General features: G+C 39.2%; 1 protein-coding gene across 6 annotated transcripts in view; it reads right to left on the reverse strand.

Annotated features, from left to right (window-relative positions):
* Positions 1-12,539, reverse strand: part of CFAP69 (cilia and flagella associated protein 69) — a 28,838-nt gene extending 16,299 nt beyond the window's left edge. For 4 of the 6 annotated variants that reach the window (XM_087775447.1, XM_087775439.1, XM_087775424.1 and 1 more), the window contains exons 1-9: positions 12,348-12,539; positions 11,997-12,059; positions 10,555-10,620; positions 9,470-9,579; positions 7,406-7,482; positions 5,889-5,987; positions 3,843-3,992; positions 3,541-3,718; positions 2,396-2,519 (exon numbers count right to left, since the gene is read on the reverse strand). In XM_087775447.1, coding sequence (XP_087631573.1) covers positions 2,396-2,519; positions 3,541-3,718; positions 3,843-3,992; positions 5,889-5,987; positions 7,406-7,482; positions 9,470-9,579; positions 10,555-10,620; positions 11,997-12,059; positions 12,348-12,488 — 1,008 coding nt within the window. In that variant the 5' untranslated portion in view covers positions 12,489-12,539. Of the gene's footprint in view, positions 1-2,395; positions 2,520-3,540; positions 3,719-3,842; positions 3,993-5,888; positions 5,988-7,405; positions 7,483-9,469; positions 9,580-10,554; positions 10,621-11,231; positions 11,251-11,996; positions 12,060-12,347 lie in introns of those variants that run through there. The other 2 variants (XM_087775418.1, XM_087775432.1) reach the window with 2 other exon arrangements.
* Positions 12,540-14,949: the final 2,410 nt, after the last annotated feature.

Raw genomic sequence — 14,949 nt, forward strand, 5'->3', positions numbered from 1 at the left:
CATTTGGACATTGTACAATACTAACTAACTACAGTCCTAAGGGTACAATTCGTTAAACCCATGTCTCATTCAGTACAAGTGTGAACTTGTATGGGGAAGTCCCAAACACATGTATTCGCTACTATAATCTACCACACAAGAAAACCATATTCTCAGTACTGTTGGAGTTGTGTTTTTTAAAACACATTTGTGCATGTGTAAGTTTATACAACAGAGTCATCAGTACATACAATTTTGTGCCTTCAGTTGGGCGTACTAATACACTTATATTCAACTTCAGTGCATTTACAAGTAAGCACATTAAAACTGCATGTATGAGCAACATGCATTTACAAATATTACATATTAAAAATTCAGAAAATTCACAGCTCCTAGAGAGCTAACAGAAGGACAATTATGCCTAATATAACTACGGACAGGACCAAAGCCAGGGGGTGTCTATGCAGCACACTAGAGGCAAAAGAGCTTTGTTTCTGAGGTGATTAGAAGCCATGGTTACCAGGACATTGCTCTTCTTGAGCAACAAAATACATTAGCTTGGCCTCAGTGCTCCAGCAAAGCCACCACAGAGCTTTCCACCAGGTCCCAAAAGGAGCAGAGCTCACAGAACCCTACACAGACATCCCCACAGAATCAAGCAGTTCTGTTAGTTTTGCAGCAGCTTTCTAGATGCATCCCCAAAAAGCTGGGCTCAGGTGTTTTCAGCCTAGCTCTGGAAATTAGCATACACCCAAATGATTTTAACAATCAGAAAAATATCGCAAAAGTAACTTTAAAGAAAATAGTAAAGTACACAACTATATTACCTATTAGTTTTTGTCTCTATGGTATCTATATTCTCTGTACAAAGGCATTGCAAAGCGGTTAAATAAAAAACAACATTAAAACTTATTAATGTTTTCTCCTTGATGATTAATGCAGTGCTAAATTCTGATGGAAACCAGTAAGCAATTACCAAACAGACAGTTTTGTTCTAACACGGCGATAATCATAATTAATATCATTATAAGCTTTACTTTAAATTTTCCAGTTTACTTGTGGTGAGAAAATGATTTTACTTTTCAAAGGCTCAGATTCCTGTGTTGATTTCTGAATTATGTTAAATACAAGACTGAGTTTTCCAAAGTTGTTTGGATAGCATATTAAGAAAAAAAAGAGAACATTCTGATGAAAATTTCTCTGGTATTATCTACAAGGCAGGATTCAATGGTAATGTTCATGGTTTTGTCGACATGATATTTATACCTTGTACTTTATCTCCACAAGTGAAATAAAATCTCGAGGGAGGCTGAGAATACAGAACCTAAATTAAAACATTTCAGTTTTTTTCCTTGCATTGAAACAATTTTTCTTCCTTGTAGTAAAAGGAATTAAAAATATGTGTCCTGGTTATTTATCTTGTAGGAAAAAACTGCTCTGTTTCTACAGCCAGATAAAAAATTTGAACATTTCAAACATCAAATATGTTGCTGCAATAGTATAACAGACATTTCATAATGGTTAGTGATAAAATGGAAAGCTTGAATGAAAAATCTGTAAAGTTCATTACAGACTATCTATTTAGTAATACAGCCAATTGGGAAACTTCTACTCAACTTGAAAAATTAATTCCCTGAAAGTAATCCATTCCCGAAGAGCCAATAGGTCTACAGGAATTTGATTGCTTAATTATTCAGTATGTATGTCACAACTTCATTTGAAGTTCTAAGTCTCAACTGTAAAAAAAGAGAGTAAAAGAATATTAACATCTATAAAAAGTTAACTTCTCTGCAGTTTCCTCATAAAAATTCTGGAATATTATAGAAGAATGAGGCATCTACTTTTTAGGCATAGTCATTCTGGACTACATTTATGTGACCTAGTCTTAGAAAGAATTTATGTGCCTCTTATTAACTGGATCTAAGTAATTATTTTCTCAGCATCTTATTTAGAGCTTCTGAGCTGATTTTTGAAGGACCCTTCTTGTTCTGGTTATGAGGCGCAGATACTTCAGTTGAATTTGGGCCATCTGAATATAGCCTGTACTCCTACATCTTCAAACTACAAATGAGATTTAGTGCAAAACTCCTTGTAACAGAATGGCACATGTGAGAATCTGTACAAGAATACAGGAGTTAATGTTAATTTTTGCACATGAATAGTGTTAGTGTAATTTTCTAAGTATTAAATAATGCTGATGCTAGTACTCCAGGCTAATGACCTACAGATTTGAAGCCTCTTTGAGGTAAAGGGAGCTGCAGAAAGAAAAACGGTTTCTGGCTCAGCAAATCTAAGAAAGAGGAAAGCACTGGAGACAGAGTAGAACAAATATTAGAACCCTACTGGGGAAAAATACTGAGTTTATAATAGCAAAGGAGAAGTTATTAGTCTCTGGAATATAACTATAAATACTTACAATCATAGGTGCTGCAGGGTTTTCAGCTACTAATGTGGCAATCACCAAGAGGTCATTCCGTAGCTGATGATCATAATGCCGGAAACCATGCATGAGAAGGTCTACAAATACTTCTTTCAAAGCACTTAAAGGAAAGGGAAATGCATTTTACCTTTTCTTTTCATATTCTAATTTTAGACAGCTCTAGGTATATGAATCCTCATTCAGCATCATACTTTTCAAAGCCTTAGGGTTTAATTGCAAGAGAAATAACTTAAAACTTTATTATGAAATGGATTCTTATGTGTACCACTAGACATTCAATTTAAGCATATACGCAAGGTGCATGTATTACAAACTGCACCTTCCACTGTATGTGTTATAATTAACTAATAGAAAGACATAGTATTTACTCAAGCATGGAACTGGATGTTGTTGAATAATTATTGAGAAGAAATTGTCTAATCTTAAAACAGTGTAACTCACTAAGGGAGAACCTGTTATTTACTCCAGCACAGGATCAGAACTAAGCCTTGTGTATCATAGCATAGCATTTCCTACTAATTTGATAACATAAGCATTTCAACAGTGCAGTAATACTGGCCTACTGAGCCCAACATGTGAGCCTGAAAATGGTGCAATTAACTTTTTCATCATACAAAGCAATAGATAGGGCTATACCTCCTGCACTATGTAGCAGAGCACCTTGATCTCCCTCTTGCCCTGTAACAGAAACAACTGGTGGTGGATCGCTGTGTTCATGAAATAAAGAGAGGCTTGACAATGAAATAGTTTTGATGTTGACTGGATGTGCTTTTAGCTGGATTCTGGCCACTGAGTTTGTAAGCTACCTGGCAGGCACCTCTTGGATCATGTATCATTTCCTGGCATCTCACAGGCCACAGTGCTATCTAACTTGCTGAAACAGAAACAGATGTCTGAGGGGTCTAAATCATGGGCTGCTTGGCTATGAGGTTTGATCCAGTCGTGCTTCCTTTCTGGAGAATCAGATGTGTTAACACTGAAAACTTAGGACTTAATGAGAGACCTCCATTCCCTGTTTGTATTTTCTCTTGATTAATTTCAAACAAAATGCTACACAATAGCAATGCTTTAGATGTCTTTAGATTACAGTATTAATTCATAAAACGCTTCCCTGCACTTACTGTACACATTCCAAGCTACTGAGCTGATTAACAACTTCTTCTTTTGAGGTGTTCTCTAACAGGTTCCATAGGATTTCTGAGGAGCGGAACACCAGCTGTCCTGAGGGATCAACACCATTTAGATACAAACAGAGTCTGCTGGCTGCTTGGGCCTTCATCATAAGTCTGCAATTCACTCCTGAAATTATGAAAATCTGCAGAATTAGTTCCCTGTAGGTCAGTAATTGTTTTAGGCATGTTCAGAGAACAAATGATCTAAGACCAGAGGTTATGAGATTGTTGAAAGAACAGTTTCTACTAACCAGAACTGGAGAGATGCTGGAGAGCTTTAAGAACCCACAACTTCTCAGTAAGTTGATTTTCAACTAATGCTAGTGACAAAACGAGAGTTTCTGCTAATCCTCCTAATTCAGCCATCTGAATTTTATAGTTTGCACTTGTTGGCTGGTAACCTGTGCATACAATAGCTTTAGTTATAATGCAGTAAATATTCAGAATTTTGGTTACTTCATAAAACATTCATCCTTTCTCAGGAAAGAACTGAGAACTGAGTATCATATTTCCTTAGTCCTAAAACCGATTGAAAAAAAAATCTAACAAGAGCTGCTTTTCTTATATCTGAGTATTAATAGTGCCTAAAGCATATCCAACAGACTTACCCTCAAGAAGACTAAAATGCTATATAAACAAACCAATTGCTTCCTAGAATTTACAGAATGAAAGAACAAGCAAGGTTCTAGAGAGGTGAAAAACCTTCTTCAGGTCATGCAATAAGTTGTTAGTGCAGAACCCAGTTGTCTTTTGTAGCCTATGCACTAGAGAATTAATGCCTTCTATTATCGTATTACTTAAAATATGTGAATCCAACCTTTGATTTATAAGCTTGACTTTCTAATGTCTCTCTGTTTTTACTTTTGTCCATGCATATGCAAATCCCTATTTCATTACTGAGTTAGGGGGAAGGGGAAGCACTGAGAAAAGAAATTTATATTTATATATGCTAACTTGTGAAAGCAAAGTTTATCTTCAGTAGCTTAAAAAATATATATTATCAAATGACATGAAATGTAGGATTGATAAATGCAGATAATGCACATGGTGAAACAAGTTTTAACTAAGCATAAACTCTGATAGGCTTTAAGTTGGTATTACTTTATAGGTAAGAGAACTCTGTAGGATCAAACTTTCACACAATTTACATGTCTGCTTAGAGATGAAGAATTTGACTTAAAAAAATCAGACTGAAATACATTCTTCATTTTTGAGATAACATATCTTATTTTCTAAATCTGGAGGAGAAGAATAAAATCTCTCAATATTTAACATTCACTTATCTTGATGGAACTATTCACAGATATACAACTAAACACACACAGAGCTGCTTGCAGGATTTGTGTCTTGTTTGTAAGATAAAAATAGATTTATATGCTTTCATATTTCTAGAATCTTGTGAGGGCTGTTGCAGCTGCAGCTTCTTTAGGCCTCCTAAAATAAATGAAAACTAGCAAGAGGGCACAGGAACTAGTGCCATGCTGTAGGAACACAGCAAGGGAGCACACGGACATCCAGCATGCTCCGTCACCTGCACTCTGGATCCACACCGTGAAAATGTTCATCTGTAGCTTGGCTACTTGTAAATCTAGAGCTGTCTCACAGCACGTGATCCTGTGCCCCTCTAGGAGGGAATCCATGACTGACTTTGCCTGATAACAGGCTCCGGAACCATCATAAGGGTCAAAGGACTAAATAGTAGTGGATACTGATGACAGTTTGCACGCCTATCCATAATACCAGAGGATCATGCTTGAGCTCATATGCAGGCATCATCAGCCTCTTTCTGCAGAGACAAGTCACACAATTTATTCAAAGCCTATGCTCAAATGTGTCCATATAATATGAACTCAATCGAATTTAGATGGGCTCAGATCTATCCCTCACAAGCATCACAAGTGAAATCAGAGCTGCTTCTCTCCAGGCTACAGATACAAAGTTGAAAATTACATTTCCTTTCTTATAATTCTGATCCTAACCACTCTTTCTTCCTCCATTATCCACGTTTCAGAGAACTTGTGACCACTTTACATTTTCTGGATACTATTTAATCCTAATCCCGTAAGTGTAATAATTAATTCCTTGTACATTGATGAACTAATTTCAGATTTTGAGTATGCATTTCTATAAAAACGTGTTAATTGCACATTTGTCAATGCTATATATTTAATATATGAGGTACAGTAACTATAGTTATAAAGAAAAACTAATCCATAGATAATTAAAAGAGTCATTTCAAAGTAGCTGGGATCATAAACACTTGATTTCTTGTGACACTTGAAAATACTGTGCTTTACCTGAAAGTAGTTTTCTCGGTAACTCCATATTATAAAAGCTAACAACACACTTACAGATTTGTATTCTAACTTGAGAGCTTGGCACCCTCATCAAATAACCTGTCAGAAACAGAAAAAAATGTAATTTACAAAGTTTATAATTTTTTTAGAAAGTGATCTTAACACTGCTATTTACAGTATAAGACTAACACTAAGTGTTTCCTTTGGTCATCCCCCCTACAAATCTGTCATTTCATGCAAAGTTTGATTGCAAAGTACTCAAGGGACAGGGACTCTGACACTGAAGAGGACAAAGGGGTCTTGGAGGAGTAGCATAAGGTTCATCAAAAAGTGACCTCCTCTGCTCTATGGCTACAGACCCTTATAAGAGACTGGATGTTATTCCAGAAGTTGTGGAATTCAGAAGAAAGCTACTACACTAGGCTGTTGTCATCATCACCATGTCAGAAACTCTTCTTCCAGCAGACATGATATGACAGAAAGAGATCCTTTTCTATAAGATAAAGAGAATTCCATTGAGTCCTACCAGTGCCTAACACAGACATAAAAAATCTTTTAGATTCTAGTGTCTTTTCGGGCATGCTACTCTAAAGACAATCTGGAACTATCTGAAACCAGGAGGCCATTCTGCTATCTACTCGGACCTGTGAAAATAAAGACTTTTAAAAATATTTTTTTTCTCACCCATTTCAAGGATGATCTTTTTTTCATGTGTGACAGGCTGATCGTGCTACCTCTTTACCATTTAAATCTGACCATTAAGTGAGCTGATATATCACTCCTGCTCTATTCTGAATCCTTTTTGACCTACAGTGCTTGCAGTATTTTCTTTGAAAATCACAAATGTGACATGCAAGGCTGTAAAAAGACATTTTGGTACTAAGACGTCCAGTGACATTAAGACATGACTTTGACACCTTTTCCTCAACAGCTCTCTTAGAAGAGATTTCTGAGAGACAGAAGCTTATGGCTGAGATGCAGCAGGAGGCTGAAGTCAGAAATTGCTACTCCTAGTAAGGCATGGCACTAAACTGACTTGTATTTTGCCTTTGTAGGTGATAGGCCTCAGGCTTTTGGGTTTTGAAGGTTTGAGCTGGGAGTCAGGATTTACTGTTTCTCACTTGTTTCTTCCATTTGGTTTCAAAAAAGCAGGAATGATACACGTTCCCCTTATCCCAGACTTTGGTGTTTATAGTAATATACCAGTTTCTCAGAGCAAAATGAAACGAAACAGGCTATAGACAGGTTTAGTTCTTCAGTTGTACTGATAAAGTTATCTCATGTAGCTTCTGACATTGGCAAATAGGTAATTCTGTTAGCTAATCTGCAGGTTAGCTGCACAGCAAAATAAGAATGGTTTCTAATACTAAAAAGCACAGAGGACTGAATGAATAACTGAAAGAAATTACTTACATTTACTAAGGAAGTAACAAGAAATTAAAATCATGCTAATAGTACAGTTAATTTTATTATGGCATAATAATAACTTTATTGTGGCATTATCAGCTTACACTCACCCAGTTGTGCAATGGATTTTGAAACTGCCACAGAATAGCTTATTTCATCAGATGATTTCTTTTTTTGAAATGGTAACCTGAAAAAGGAAATTAAAAAATATTACAACTATGCTTAAAACACTGCAGAAGAACACTTTAATCAAGTCACCAGAAAAGCTCAATAGCTTTTCTCTTCTTCCTTGACTTTTTTTGCAAATAAGGACACTTTTCCCAGGACAAATACATTCTTTGCAATGCTGATTCTACACTGAAATTTCCAGTTCCATAATCTGACAATTACATTTTGGCAATTAGTGGTACATGTTCATAGATAATATTTTCATAATTCATATTTGATGCAGTAAGAAATACTGAATAAACAAATGTCATTTAAATGTGGAAAATTAAATCCTGGAACTTAGGCACTATCAGGCTATTGCAGAGCTAGACTATGCCTAGACATGTGCAGAGGTGGGAAAAAAGGATCATATCCCTGGGCAAGACCTCTTGAAATGGATAAAAATAAAACCAATAAACTGACTCCAAATAGCCCAATGACAAATCTGTTTTTAAAAACAGGATATTAAGAAATATTCAATAACATTTACAAAATACTCAGATATTACATAAGCAGGTAAGTGCTAAAAATTCTCTAACAATAAACATTTCAATATTATGCTAAGGTCTCTGCAACTCATAGTGTAGAAGCAGCTTTCCGGTAGGTTTACCTCTGTAAACACAGCCAGAGAAAAAGAAAGGAAAGAGCAAATAGTGGACTAAATGGGGGGGGAAAAAAAAAAGAAACAGACACTGAAAAAAAAGTGGGAAGAAGACAGGTAAACAGAACCAGTTATGAAAGAGTGGAAAATTTTACTACAGGAGTTCTAGTATCTGAAAGGAAATTTTAAGTAACAGCCCCTCCCTCTGGTTATAGGTTTCTCTTTGTCATATGAAGTAGTAGTGAATTGTGGGGGAATTTCCATAGTACAGAAATTAAAGCAAAACCCAAGGGTGCAATCTTCCAAAATATATTCATTGTAGAAACCACAATTATTGCTGAACTGCTGTAAGAGACGAAAAGTCTTACTCACAACTACATTTTATCGACTTTCTATACTCATTCTCAGTTTTGTCACGCTTCTGCCAAACACCGAAGAAAATGAAACTTCGTGATGTACTTTCTCATTCTCCACTGCGTGGCAGCAAAGGAAAGCAGTACAACTGATGGTGCTCAGGGAACTAAAAGATCCAGCTGAGAAGCTCTATGTTTATTAAACCTAACAGCTGAGAGCAAGCTATGTAAAAACCTATCTGAATATCTGGTTTACTATGCGACTCATTTTCTGTCTGGCATAATTTTTCTCTTCCTTATTCTCTGCAATTATAATTAAATACAGTAGTAACTGTAGTTACAAGCATTCCATAAGTAACTTTATTAAATTATTGAGGAGGAGAAAACTACTGACAAGTGTAGATTACACCTAAATTTTATTCTACAAATAATTTCAAGTACAGCACGACAATAATGATGCCCAAAAGTTCATGCAATACGTTTTAAAATTAATTATAAATCCCAAATCCTCCAATTGTTGTGGTTCTTTCTCTTCTGCAATATGGCTTGTCATTTTGTAAAGCTTACCTTCAGGTACTGAAGTGTCTTTGTGTCACCTCAGGTTTTTAAACTCACTTAGAGAGCCGGTTTGAAACAGCAAAACATACCTCAGCAGGACTTAGCTGCTGAATCTTTTGAGGCCAGCAGTCCCAGAACAACTTACTGTAGGCAATGAGACACCTTGGGAAATCTTGCTTCCAAGCAAGCTGGGGCCAATTACAATAGTTTCGAATGATGTAATACGTAGCTCCACAGATACTGAACTGATAAAATGGGTCCCTCCTTCAGGCCAACAGAAATCGGATTCAAGGAAAACACAGTTCATGAAAAGGAAGGGTGATATAATAGATACCTTGCAGATAGAGATGCCTTGTAGATAGATGCTGTATGGATATGTCAGTTGCCTTAGAAAATGTATGAACATGTTAATAAAGCAGTGTTTAAATCTCTAAAAGAAGGGCTGAAGTACTTACCCACATAATTTAATAAGTTCACATAAAGGCTCAGTGAAAGCTTCTTGTTCATTCATTTTTTCTGCACACAGGTTAAGAATTTCGATTACTTGTGCTAAATCCTTAAGGGGCTTTTAATTTAAAGTTAAGGAAATCAGATTGTTTGTGCTGCTATGAATCAGAAGAAAAAGTTGAAAACTGTATTCATCATACTTCAAAGACACAACCAAGAAAAAACAAGGCCAATGCTTTCAAAGTTAGATATCTAAACTGAAGAATGAGTCAACACTTATGCTTTTCGAAGCAGCCTTACTTTTACTGAAGTACAACTCTTGCAAATCTGATTTAGCTTTCTTATCAGCTGAACTCACTTCTAAGCCTTGTGGTATTTAAATTCTTTCCTACTCTAGTCCCAAGTGACTAACTAAAGTTTGAAAATCTGGACCCAAACACATATTGAGATTATCTAATTTAGGGTAGAGGCACAAGATCAAAACTGAACAGATCACTGAGACTGAGAAGTTACTACCAGTCCGCTGACCCATGGAAACTGCCTGTAAGTACTTAGCCAGAACTCGGTTGTGAAGTAATGTGATAGTTTAAATCACTGTGGCAATTAGCTGAACTGTATGAAATTAATCACATTTTTCCATATGCCCGCACACTCCCTAGTACTTCTGATTATTGGAAGCCTTTCAATTTGTACTGTAAATATGAAAAAAGTTTCAGATAAATTAGCCTGACTATTTTTCTTTAAAATGTCTCCTCACTGGAAGTCATTGCTATTTTATCTGCTGCTTCTTAAGTGGTGACAATTATTAGGCCTGTCTACTCTGAGTTGAAAGTACATTAATTACATTTTGAACAGTTTCAACCACTATACAGTGGCGGAATTTTGTAGCAAATGAATCTAGCATCTAGAATCTTGCTAACCTACCAGCCTTGGCTACGTGTGCACAAGAAAGCCAATGATGAGAACATATGTGGACCACCACTGCTCTCCATGTGGAAGCACAGCACATCATAACATGCTTTGCTGAAAAGTCAGCACATTATCATACATAAACCACCATGACTTCAGAATTCTCTAGTGGCAAAAAGGATACAAGCCCGTTTTCAAAATGCTTGACTACCTTCTTGAGAGTTTTCAGCTGCTCTTTTTCCAAATCTTTCTTAAGTAAAAGAATGAAAAGCAGGTTTTAATTGCAGTTTGCCTTAGAACATTAAATGATTATGTTTATCCCCTTTTAAGTTTAAATGAAAATGGAAAACAGATTAAAAAATCACAAGACACAATGAAATGCTGAAAGCGCTTTGCAGCAGGATTAGCTCCTTGATCAAGCCTCACTTCTAAGTACAGAGTCTGCGCTCTTGTAACTGAAGAGGCTTTTTAAAACTCAATCTTTTGTTCAAATGCATGGGCTCTTTCTCTTAAATTCTTTGGGATTCGTGAAAGACAACTAAGAAAATCAAACCTATGTCACACATGACATAAATACATGAAAATGTAGATCTAAGTGGCTTAGAGTGGAGCTCTGCCACCACTAGAAAACAGTCTGCAAATTCAAAGTTGAAAACAACTGAAGTGAGGATATGTCAGGGTGTGTCAGTGATATGCAGCATTCATTCCAGCTCTTCTAAGCACCTCCACGCTGGGCAAGAGCACTGCAACTGGAGGCAGGCCAGAAAGTTGTTTCAGGAATCTACAAGCCCAAAATCCTAGGGGCATTTTATCGTGCATCTTATACTCTCTAGAGAAGCAGTAAAAAACATCATCCAGCACCTTTTTCTTCAGTCAGTAAGTTTATTCTATCAGCTCTGTATCAAAAGGGGGGAAAAAAAGGACATGAACTACTTCTCTGTGGGGCATTAACTTAAAATGTGGTATGTTTAATCGAGTTCTTGTTTTAAGGATATAAATGATTACGTTTTTAGGTCAAAAATAACTGATGGATTAATGAATTTAGTCTGCCAAATCTTCTTGTGGAGACCAAAAACAGCCTGTGGAAGTCCAGAAGATTATGCTCTCCTGTGTGCCTACGTAGTCATATTTGTTCCTCAACACTGACCTTTGTAGATTTCTCCTTCCTTTAAAATCACCTCCTTGGAGAAATGTTAGCAGTTAACTCGGACAATTACATAAACTCCTGACATACTTTCAGTAACTCTGTATGTATTTCTGTCTCTCAGCCGTAGGTTTTAGCACTCAAGAACTCCCAGATAAGCTAGAAATTTTGCATCTCTAGTTTTTAAATGCACAGGCTTTTGTCTTTTTTTTTTTTTTTAAAGTGCCTGTGTGAGGACGTACTGGGTTATCTCTCTTTTTTTACTATAAAAACCTCACTGATACCATTCTCTATTACAATGACCATCTTTAGAAGAAGTGTTCAAATCCTGGAACAAATACTTCAGCTTTGTGCGCTGTAGCCCCAGCCACCAGTGCCATCTGGTTTATTTAGGTCGGGTACTAAAGTAATTGTATAAAACATTTTTCTAAGCCCCATTACGATCTGTGTAACTGAAATAACGAGGTATCAGGCTTACTTACTGAGTCTGAATCTTCGAGTAGTTTGATGACGTGATTCAGATCCACTGATCTTAACTGGGTATCCTGGAAAAGTCACACTTTTTACTTTTTTTTTTTTTTTAAGACTGTGCTTAAAAAGTGCTTAAACCTTAAAACGTACAAGTGCTGCGCTGAACCAACATGAATCTATCCCCGCAGCGGTAAATCCAGGCTGTGCGTGAAGCACAAACCGGGGCTTGTTCTCAGCCCGACGTAGCGGCCAAGCCAGGCCAGGCCAGGCCAGGCCAGGCCAGGCCAGGGCAGCACCTCCCGGCCGGCGGCGGCTGCAGGCGGCGGGGCCGGCGGCTGCCTCCTGGCTGCGGGTGAGCTCACCTGGACGGCGCCGAGGTCCGCGCCGGCGTCCGAGGCGTTCCTGCGCCGCTCCCCGCCGCAGCGAGAGGGGCCGGGGGCCGGCGACAGCGCCGGGGAGCGAGAGGGCGCCCGTGAGGCGGGGGGCTCGGCCAGGGAGGCCATGGTGCCCGCCCGCCGCCGCCGCCGCCCGCTCGCCCACCCACCGGCAGCAGCAGCGCGGCCCCGCGCCGTTGCCATGGGAGCGGGGCGGCGCCACCTCCCGGCGCCGGGGCCCAGGCCCGCCGCGGCCAGGCCTGTGTCCCCCGCCCGCCGAGCCGCGCCCGCTCCGCCTGCCCGCACCCCCCGCGGGGCAGCGGGGTCCCGCCGGCCTGTGGGGACCGCCGGTGTCGGGACCCGGGCCCGCTGCGCGCCCCGTGCACCGCCGCGGCCTGCAGGCCCCAGCCCTGCCGCTCCTGCCTCGTTCCGGTGCTGCATCTGTACATCCCTGCCGCGACAGCCCTGTTTTATACCCTCCTCCCCGCTACCAGTAATGCCATTTCATGCCCTGCCAGTAAACGCTTCCTCTGCGAGAAGGCCGTTTCCCCACCCATGTGCAGTGCAGAGGCTGGGCTTTTCCCACTTGCTGCGGAGCTGGAGGAGAAAGGCAGGTCGATCTGTAACTTCTGATCGTGAAAACATCCACCACGACGGACCACCATGACAAACCCTAGCGAAGATGGGACAGCCCTGCCTGGGGTAGCCTGGCTGTGGGGAAGCGGAGGAAAGTCTTTTCTGTACATAGACTGATACAAAATGGATGGCTAGCGCCTGGAAAATAAGAGCAGGGACAGAAGCATAAGGGGATCTGGATCTCTACTTGCTCACAGTTTTCATCCCTAGCTTTGCTACGGCATCCTCAGCTGCGAGCACAGCTGCTGCTATGGGGATACACGTACACCTGATGCACGTGCGGTTGTATTCTGAAGTGCTGTCTCCAGGATGGGAGTGTGGCTGAGTCCACCAACACCAAACTATCCGGGAATACCAGGCCCTTGGCTGGGTTTATGCCTGGAGGAAGAGCTGGGTATCCGGGCGAGGCTGCAGCAAAATGTGACACCTCGCTGTGTGGTCACAGGCACTCTGCTGGGCTGCTCGCTTCAGCTGCCCTTCACAAGGTTTGGATACACTTTGGACAAGTTGCACATACGCAACTTTGGATATGCACATATCCCAAGTCTTTGACTGCAGGCACTGTTGATATCAACGTCAGTTTTCATTAATAAGTAATATCTAACTTTCAAAGAAACATTTGAATAAGTGAATAAATTTATTAAATGCTAAGATAGCTGTCTGAATGTCCAGAGAGCTTTTATAGGAAAAGAAGTGATTGATAACAGAAACAAGAAAGAAACCTTTATGGCTCCAACTCTAACCAACACAGTTCTTATTTTCATTCGTCCCAGCTTGCGTGCTATACCCCTCGATTTCATACCTGCCTTCTTCAGAAATCAGTAAGATGCATATCATGTTTAGTACTCCCATATGCTATACAGTTCTTCCATCAAAAGGAAAATACACCATACCGCATGTACCCATCCACATTCTGCATTTTGTAGAAGTTCATCCCATATACAACTCTGAAGTGATAGCAAAAATATAGCCTAGCATAGAATGGGACCCTGATTTGGAAAATGCAATGACCACTTTGACATCCACAACATCCTGAGTTGCATTCATGGGAACACAGGTCATACAAAGGCAGGACCTGTAGGTCATTATCATGTATTCACCTAGTGTGACAATGCAGCTGCCAGTCTTGGAGCTGGTGTTTGATGCTTGTCATCCATCCATGTACACACATCTCCATTCCTTTCATAATTTTACTAGCCCTTCCATGTTCTCCTTAAACATTTGTTTCTGTGAACATTCTCAGCGGTTGTCTTGTATCTGGGCCTACACTGGATGGAACAAGATTTTTTATTAAGCACTTGAGAGGAATTTTAATGACAACGCTTATAGGTCTGCAAGCAGTTAGTGCTGAACAAACTGGGTTATATTTTTTTTTTTGCTTGGTGCCCAGATACTTTCTGAAGTTGCATGTATTCAAAGTTTTTCAGCTTATGAAAAAAACCAGCACTAGAATTACTTTCATTGTGGCTTAAGTGGTTTTAAGTTCTGTTGCTTGTGTTTTGAATGACAAATGTATACATAACATACATAAATTGGGCAACTTGGTCTGTAAATTATAAGCTTAGGTCACATGCCATTTGTTGGCCGACTGTTCCAAAGATCATATTGCAAAGCTCCATTTGCTCGCTGTGCACCTTCTTCATAAGAGAAGCTTTTAAAAACTGGGATGAAAGCTACACTGTGCAATTTGACTACAGGGATTTTGCTGCCCTTGGCAAATGGCAAATGTCCATCCTCAAAAACCTGCAATCAACTGTGAAAATATTTACTTAACAGTTTTCTGCCCCAAACAGGCTTATATTGCATTTTTATCACATCTACCTCTTCCATTGGTAACAAATACCATTTGAGACATCAAGGCTATAGTACCTTACTTCTGAGAGTATTAATTCACACGTATTAAGTCTTAAAAATGCTAAGAAATATGTTTGAAAAGTAGACTTGATGTAGAGAG

The sequence above is a fragment of the Nipponia nippon genome, unplaced genomic scaffold (genome assembly GCF_047370975.1).
Source record: "Nipponia nippon isolate SJK-2023a ecotype South Korea unplaced genomic scaffold, ASM4737097v1 scaffold_1, whole genome shotgun sequence".
Taxonomy (NCBI): Eukaryota; Metazoa; Chordata; class Aves; order Pelecaniformes; family Threskiornithidae; genus Nipponia; species Nipponia nippon.